Here is a 9083-nt window from a genome sequence, read left to right on the forward strand (position 1 = left end):
CCAACTGGCCAACTGACTGGAAGAGATTTATATTTGTTCCCACTCCAAAGAAAGGTGATCCAACAGAGGGTGGAAATTATTGGACAGTATCATAGATATTACATGAAAGCATGATTCTGCTGAAGATTGTGCAAAAACAACTGGAACAGTACATCAACAGAGAATTGCCTGAAGTGCAGGCTGGGTTTAGAAGAGACCATGGTACTAAGGATATTATAGCTAATGTTAGATGGGTCTTGGCTGAGAGCAGAGAGTACCAGAAGAATGTCTGTGTTTCATTTGCTATGCAAACGCATTTGACACAACAAACTGCGGCTGACTCTGAGAAGAATGGGAATCCCAGAACACTTGACAGTGCTTATACAAAACCTATACTTGGACCAGGAGGCAGTCATCAGAGCCGAGCAAGGAAACACTGCATGGTTCAAAATTGGGAAGGATGTACACCAAGAATGTGTCCTATTTCCATACCTTTTCAATCTATATGAAGACAGATTATCAAGGAGGCTGGGTTCTATGAGGAGAAATGTGGCATCAGGATTAAAGAAGATTCATCTAAAATCCGAGTTACGCAGATGACACAAGCTTGCTGCTGAAATTGAGGAGGATCTGGAAGTGCTTGTTGTAGAAAGTCAAGAACAGCAGTCTTCATTATGGATTGAAGCTCAACATCAAGAAAACAAAGATTCTCACAACTGGGCCAATTAGCAGCATCATAATAGATGGTGAAATGATTGAGATTGTTAACAGCTTCGGTTTGCTTGGCTCCATAATCAACATACTTGGTACCAACAGCTGGAAAATTAAAAGGCTAATTGAACTGTGAAAATCTGCTGTCAGAGACTTCTCCAAAGTACTGAGGAGCAACGAACGATGTCAGTCTGGAGACTAAGGTGCACCTGATACAGGCCACGGTCTTTGCAATTACTTGTCATGCATCAGCAAGCTGGACCATGACTACAGATGACAGACAGATTGATGCCATTGAGCTGTGGTGCTGGAGAAGAGTATTGACTACACCATGGACTACTAGGAGAATAAACAAGTTCATCCTAGAGAGGGTGAGAATAGGCTGCTCCTTGGAGGCAAGGTTTCTGAATCTTTTTCTGACCTACTTTGGAAATTTTGCAAGGAGGGACCAGTCCTTGGAGAGGGACGTCATGCTTAGGAGGGTGGAGGGACAGAGCAGGAAAGGAAGACCCTCAATGAGATAGAGTGATTCAGTGACTGGGGTAATGGGGGTAGGTGTGCCGGAGACAGACTGGCAACAGGATGGAACAGGGTTTAGGGATGTTGTACATAGGGTTGCTGTGAGTCGCAGGCAACTCGATGACACAACAACAATTGTGTTATTTTTATAACAACAACAATGTATGTATAAATTATGCATATATTATGTAAATAGATACATACTATTTCTCACAATATTTTTCAGTTAATATTAAAAATATCTATTTCATTACACATAATCTGATTTACTTCAGATGGTACATTATGGTAGTAGGAGTAGAGCAAAAATTAAAAAAAGGCTGCTTATGAGTGAATAATTATGAGATTTGTGTAACGGAGTCATGTGGTTTATCATATATATTGTTCTATTCAATTTTAAACATGTATTTGGACATTTTCATACATATACACGCATATACCTTCTGTATAGCTCTGATGATAATTAAGGTGGTTCAGTGACTGATTGCTAACCAAAAATTTGGCAATTCGAACCCACAAGCTGCTTCATAGGAGAAAAAGGTTAAGAATCTGCTTCCGTAAAGACAAAAAAAGCCTTCAAAATTCCATGAAATGTTCTGTTGTTGTTGCTGTGTACTGTTGAGTTGGAACTGACCCATAGTTGACCCTGCCATGGGTTTTCAGAGGCAGTTAATCACAAAGAAGAACACTGCCCATCCTTCTCCCGTAGAGCAGCTGGTGGGCGGCACAGTTTCTCACCACTAGACTACCAGAGGTACTCGGTACTATATGGTCACTATGAGTCAAAATCAACTTGACAACAATGGGTTTCCATAACAACAACAAAAGTATACATATTTTGTTTGTTTTATTTTCAGAAACAAATTGCTCATAAGATTTAGGCACAAGAATTTAAAGCCAAACTAAAATATGCATTTTATTAGTATTTGAAAGACAAGCTATAGTAATGTTTATGCGGAATGTTGTTGTTCTTGTGTACCGTCGAGTCGAAACTGACCCACAGCTGACCCTCTAGCCAGTTTTCAGAGGCAATAAATTGCATGGAAGGCAACTGCCTGTCCTTCTCCCCCAGAGCAGTTGATGGATTCAAACTGCTTGCTTTCGGGATTGCAGCCCAGCTTCTTACCACTAGGCCACCAGAGCTCCCTTTATGTTGAACATGTAACTCATTTCTCAGTTTCCTAAGTTACCTTAGTGACTGGATTCAATTTCCTGTCTTTACACATAGCTTCAAATTCAGGCCTCAGCTGAAGTTGTTGCTGTTCCTCTTCAAAATCGACCATGTCCCACTCATATTCCAGTTTTATTTGTCGTTGTTTCCAAAACTCCAAAAACAGAGTGACTACATATGAAAATAAGAAATGGAAAGATAAGCCTAAGAATTCTTATTTCTCTCTTCTCCATTTCAGCCATTTGTTGCTTAATGGTTCGTATTTTTTCTAGTTATTAGAGATAGGTCTTGGAAAGAGTGCAGCCAGAGGCAAGAGTGATGAAAGTTTACCTCACATACTTTGGGCTTGTTGCTAGGGAGGCCTAAGATGCATTTGAAACATACTTTTTTCTAGTGCCACGGTAAAAAAAACAAAAACAAAAACAAACAAAAAAAACAGGTTACTTAATTCCAGAAAGCTTAACAAAGATATTTGATTTCTAGAGTCGTAAGTAGAATCAGCTGTGAATTGTAAGATTCTTGTTTCAGCAATCAGGAGCTGGTGGGCTTCAAGCACATCTTAAGTTTCAAAAATGATAATGTACCTCGCAGAAAAGAGCAGAAATTTTGATATTTCTGTGATCACCATTTAAGCCACACTTTATCAATGCACTGATGCAAAAGCACAGAAATCAAAACCCAGTGTTGATAGAGAATACATGTCATCCAAAGGTAATGTATGATTAGGCCATATAACATACAATAGGTAAAACTGAGTTGATGAGAGACCACGTACTTACCCCAAATTCCCATGAATATTGCAAAGAACACTGTTGATTCATTATCAAATAAATGGGAGATCTGCAAAAAGTAACACCACCACAGAGAACACTTAGTTTAAAATCCAATAGAGAAAGAAGAAAATTCTGGTTTTTTTTAACATGTCACAATGCATACATACTTTAGAGGCCAAACATGTAGAATTTAGTCTCCAAAAATCACACAATTTGTCACAGAGTGGGCACATGAGTATCTGACCGCCAATATTAGGGTCACAGATTTCACGGCTGCAGAGTTAACAGAAATAATTGTTTGAAAAGTAATTTGTGTTTGTTTAGGTTAAAGTCTAAAGCTATTCTTATCAGAACTCTTTATATAGCTTCTAAAGCTGAAGGGATTCTAAGGCAGCAGCACTGCAGTAGCTCCAGGAATGCTATGAAAAACGGAATCGTTCAAACCAATAAAAAGTGTCCACAAAAAGCCAGCCGAAAGCAACTGATATGTTTGAGCCTTTTTTGTGCTAAGTAATCTGTCAGTGGCCATAGAACTATCGTCAGTTATCGGCTCCTTTGAGAAATCATCCTGAAGCAAATACCAAAGAATTAATAATAATAGTTCCAGTTAGCATAAGACTGAGATAGTTTCTCTACTCGGGTAAGTCGGTTACACTTACCTGCTTGAGTTGCTTTCCATTGATAATAAGCCATAAACAAAGCAGACGAATCCAACCACAGCTGCATAGGACAGCATTTCTGTGTAATATCCAAGAAAGACAAAATAGATGCCAATTTTTTCTCCATAATATTGTCTATAAAAGATGGTAATATAGAATCAGAGACTAGAGGAAAGCTGGAGTCTTACAAGTTCTGGTTTTGTCTTCAGGCTGGCTGGGATTCTAACTAGCTCTGTTGCTTTTTTAATGTGCAATTTTGGGAAATTCTAAGGTTAGTTTCTACGTCTTTAAAAATAGGATGATGAGTATTTTAGTGAATTAGTAGAAAGATTAAAAGTATTCAGACGTAAGAGGAGCAAGTCCAGTGTCTGTAACTTGGGTTTCCATTTTTAATAACGTTCTTTGAAAGGTCTGCAAGTTTTAAGGCTTGTTTAAACAGTTCAGAAAGAAGTTGCACACTGTTTTGCAAAAGAAGTTCTCAAAATTAATTTGACAAATCAAACCCACATTTGTAATGAGCACAAAGTTTTGCTTCACATTAGTTTTCAAGTGGAGAAAGTACTTTGTTCACATTAGTTAGATGAGAGTGAGGCAGGCATATACTTGTTTCTTTCCAAGTTTTATCTCTGGTTTATGAGATAGGAAACAGACTGAGTAATTCAAAACTACTGCTTCATACAAGTACTACAAAACAGAAAGCTTAGCCTTTGCTTTACAAAAAGCTTAGAACTGATGGTCTTGCTTGGTGTAAATGCTTAAGAGACAAAACAAGTTTTGTAGTGTTTTGTTTTTCTTTAAACTGAGTTCCACTTAAGAAACCAGAAAATGTTTTGTTCAGTATCAGAAAATAATTTTTGTTGCAGTTGTTTGTTTGTACTGCTTTTGTCTGAATTCTGTTTTTTAAATTATATCACACTCATTGCAATGTGTTAGAACCAACTCAAAGCTGATCTTTCAATGGGTTCCTGAGGCTGTAAATTGTACAGGAAGGTTTTGCACATCTTATTGGAATTACTGGTAGATGTGAGCTGCCTGAGGGTAAGCAGTGCTTCATTTACTAACTATGGAAGTCTTCTCACATTTCCTGCTGTAGAACCCCTACACTTGTAAATGAACATGTTTGGAAATAGGTTTTCTTCTGTTTTGATAGTGAATGAAAAGGGGGAAAATAAGTGTTAAATGAAATCCTCTATGAGTAGTATCTTAAGAAAATAGCAGAATAGCAGAGAGATATTTGTGATGAAAAATGCTACATATGATAAATTTGAGACCCTTTGGAATAAAAATCATCCCATCAGTTTCAATCTTGTATAAGAAACTTACTTAATCAAATGCAGAGGCTGTTCCTTATAAAAGTGGGAAAATGTAGCCCAATTCTTGTAAAGCACATATCTTTCACTGACAGGACTGGGTGGTTCTGATGGCTTCCAATATTGGCCCTATAAATTTTTAATTACAGGGGACAGGGAAGACAAAACAAATGACAAAGAAATAAACATTGATGTCTTTTATAAAAAGGTTTAGAGAATGACACTAATGTTCTTCTTTCTTTAAGATATATATCTCAATATTCCATTAATTGGAAAATACTGATAAATTCGCAATAAAAACTAGTACCTGGATCATTTGTTGAATCCTAGCACTCAAATGGGGAGCTTTGGTGGCATAGTCAGTCTGCAGAGAACTGCACTGCTAACTCAAAGGCTTTGCTTCTACGGCAGTTGAAACCTACCTGCAGCTCCCTGAGTGAAAGATACTCACAGCCTTGGAAATCCAACGGCAGGTCAGCTGAGTCAGCTATGACTTGAGAGCAGTAAGTGAACAGAATTCAGTTATATAAGGACACTACAGTATTCACATTGTCCCTTTTACCTGAAAAGTTATTTCTTGACTTAATTATAATACTGACAGCTTAGAATTCACAACTCTGTATAACAGGATGGGACTTTAAAAATGGCATCTTTTCCCCCTATAAATGAAAAAATTAAATCTCAGGAGAATGAAATGACTGATCCAATTCACACTTCTTGGGAGCTCTGGTGATCTAGTGGCAAGAAGTCGCACTTCAATTCCAAAGGCACACAGTTCGAATCCAACAGCTGCTTCATGGAGAAAGATTGTCAATCTTCTCTTGTGAGATTTACTGCCTCTGAAAATTCATCAGAGGGTTGGTTCCAACTTGATAGTACACAACAAAAACATGGCAGGAATAAATTCTGATCTCACTGGTCAGGTTAATGGTTATTAATTTCCCAAAGAACTTTAAATGCATATACAAAAACATTCACCTTACGAGTTTCAGCTTCAGTACTGTCTCATGTATTAATTCTGTCTCCATCATTAGACTTAGCAGTAATATTGGTACTCATTTAGGGCCTAAAAACTCTGGTGGTGCTATGGCATTAATTCAGAAGCAAAAACAACAACCTGGCCTACCAACTGGAAGAGATCTATATTTATTTCCATTTCAAAGAAAGGTGATCCAACAGAGTGTGGAAATTATTGAACAATATCATTGATATCACATGCAAGAATGATTCTGCTGAAGATCATCCAAAAACAACTAGAACAGCACATTAACAGAGGACTGCCTGAGGTGTAGGCTGGATTTAGAAGAGGCCATGGCACAGGTGGATCTTGGCTGAAAGCAGAGAGTACCAGAGGAAGGTCTGTGTTTCATTCACTATGCAAAAGTATTTGACTATATGAATCACAACAAGCTGTGGCTGACTTTGAGAGGAATGGGAATCCTAGAACATGTGATTTTGCTTAAGCGAAACTTATATTTGGACCAGGAGGCAGTCATCAGAAGAGAGCAAGGAAACACTGCATGGTTCAAAACTGGGAAGGGTGTGTGTCAAGTATGTGTTCTATCTCCATATATTTTCAATCTACATGCAAAACAGATTATTCAGGAGGCTGGGTTCTATGAGGAGAAGTGTGGCATCAGGATTAGAGGTAGACTTATCAACAATCTGCATTATGCAGATGACACAACCCTACTTGCTGAAACTCAGGAGGACCTGAAGCGCTTGCTGCAGAAGGTCAAGAATTTGAGCCTTCGTTATGGATTGAAGATCACAGTCAAGAAGACAAAGATTCCCACCACTAGGTCGACTGGCAGTATGATGATAGGTGAAGAGACTGATACTGTTGAGAGCTTTAGTTTGCGTGGGTCTACAATCAACACTCCTGGTACCAGCAACCAGGAAATTAAAAGATGAATTTCACTGGGAAAGTCTGCTGTCAGAGACTTCTCCAAGGTTCTAAGGAGCAATGATGTCAGTTTGAAGATTAAGGTATGCCTGATACAGGCCATGCTCTTTGCCATAACTTGCTATGCTTCAGAGAGCTGGGCAATGACTAGGGATGATAGAAGGAGAATTAATGCCTTTGAGCTTTGGTGCTGGAGAAGGGTATTGAATATATCATGGCCTGCTAGGAGAATATATCATGGACTGCTAGGAGAACAAACAAGTTCATCCTGGAGAGGGTGAAGACAGGCTGCTTAATTTGGCCATGTTGCAAGGCAGAACCGGTTCTTAGAGAGGGACGTCATGCTTGGGAGGGTGGAGGGACAGTGCATGAGAGGAAGACCCTCAATGAGATGGGTTAATTCCATCACCTGAGTAATGGGGATAGGCGTGTTTGAGGTAGTAAGATTGGCAAGGGACAGAGCAGGGTTTAGGGCTGTTGCACACAGGGTCATTATGAGTAGCAAGTGACTTGACAGCACATAACAACAACAACAATTAAAAGGTGGACAGTGGGATAAATAATGTATACTGCATTGAAACAGATGAGAGAGAGAACTGTTTAAAAGGGATATACGATTAGATATTATTGTTATGACAGGAGTCCAGAACGAAGGTAACATAGTGGAGCACACTTGGGGGAAGGGATTAAACAACGACGAAAGAATTTTTTTTTTTACTTTTCAATAAGAAAAGCAAATTGTGGGGGAGGGGTGGGCAGGGAGAAATGTGCAACAGTGAATGAATGGAAATCCAGTCTCTGTAAACTTTCATTAAAAGAAATTTAAAATTTTTTAAAAAGGTGGATCATTTGAAACTTTTAGTCATGCCTCAATGTTTTTCCTTCTTAAAAAAAATTTAGTATTTGTATGTGTGTGTACCAGGACGAGAATGCCCCTCTTCTCTAGCACAGCATCTGATGGATTTGAAACATGTACCTCTGGGATTACAGTGCAGCTTCTTGCCACTAGGCCACCAGAGCTCCCACACCTTAATTCTTGACAAGAAAGACAAGGGAGTCTGCTTCTGTAAAGGTTTACAGTCTTGGAAGCTCTATGGGGAAATTCTACCCTGTCCTACAGGGTCATTATGAACTGGAATCAGCTTGATGGCAACAGGTTTTAATTCAGGGCCTAGAAAACTATTAGCTCCAAAGTAGACATTCAAAATATTCCTCATAACAAATGTTCACCTACACAACTGAACTGTTGAGGAAAACATCAAATGACTACCCAGTTTATCATTTATATAGGAATATGATGTTACAAGCCATAGTATTTTTCAAATATTTTATATGTATGTGAAAGGCAATGAATAAGGAAGACTAAAAAAAATATTGATACTTTTGAATTGTGGTATTGACAAAGAGTATTCAATGTACTGTGAATTGGCAAAAAAACAAACAAATCTGTCTTGTACAAAGTGCAGCCACTTGATAAAAGTAAATAATGGTAAGATTTTGTCTCACATATGTAGAGCATTATTTTGGGGTGGAGGAGTGTAGTCCTTGGAAAAATGTATCATTCTTGCAAAAGTAGAAGGCCCATAAAAGAGGGGGACACCCTCAAGTAGATTAACCGACAAAGTGATTGTGATCAGAGACTGTGAGAATGGGGCAGGATGAGGCAAGATTTGGTCTGTTACACACAGGACCACTATAAGAGGGAGTGGACTCAGTGACACCTAACAACAACAACAATAAAGGAAAACTTACTTTTATTCTGTAATAATTCTATTGAATCTTGAGAGGTAAAACTGGAGAGGGAGACATTGGATATTTTAGCATAACTTACAAATTCTTTTCTAAGGTACACAGGGGAAGAAAATGAATATCTAAACTTGCTTTGAGAAGAGGAAAAAAAACCCAAATTTTAAACTAGTTAATAACAGTACATTTCCAGTCAGCATGACTCCACTGGTATCCTACAAGCATAAATTAAAATTACTGATGACTCGGGTTGTTATTTTAGCCTTATGACTTAATAAGAAACTTAATGCCCTCAAGGTGTGTGTGTGT

The 9083-nt window shown here is 38.3% G+C and overlaps 1 protein-coding gene across 1 annotated transcript in view; it reads right to left on the reverse strand.

The window, feature by feature from the left end:
- Positions 1 to 9083, reverse strand: part of ANO5 (anoctamin 5) — a 97777-nt gene that overhangs the window by 34364 nt on the left and 54330 nt on the right. Inside the window, exons 8-12 of the mRNA XM_006892058.1 lie at positions 5136 to 5251; positions 3813 to 3947; positions 3321 to 3426; positions 3160 to 3220; positions 2400 to 2551 (exon numbers count right to left, since the gene is read on the reverse strand). Coding sequence (XP_006892120.1) covers positions 2400 to 2551; positions 3160 to 3220; positions 3321 to 3426; positions 3813 to 3947; positions 5136 to 5251 — 570 coding nt within the window. The remainder of the gene's footprint in view (positions 1 to 2399; positions 2552 to 3159; positions 3221 to 3320; positions 3427 to 3812; positions 3948 to 5135; positions 5252 to 9083) is intronic.

The sequence above is a fragment of the Elephantulus edwardii genome, unplaced genomic scaffold (assembly GCF_000299155.1).
Source record: "Elephantulus edwardii isolate Elephantulus edwardi_28Jun2011 unplaced genomic scaffold, EleEdw1.0 scaffold00109, whole genome shotgun sequence".
Taxonomy (NCBI): domain Eukaryota; kingdom Metazoa; phylum Chordata; class Mammalia; order Macroscelidea; family Macroscelididae; genus Elephantulus; species Elephantulus edwardii.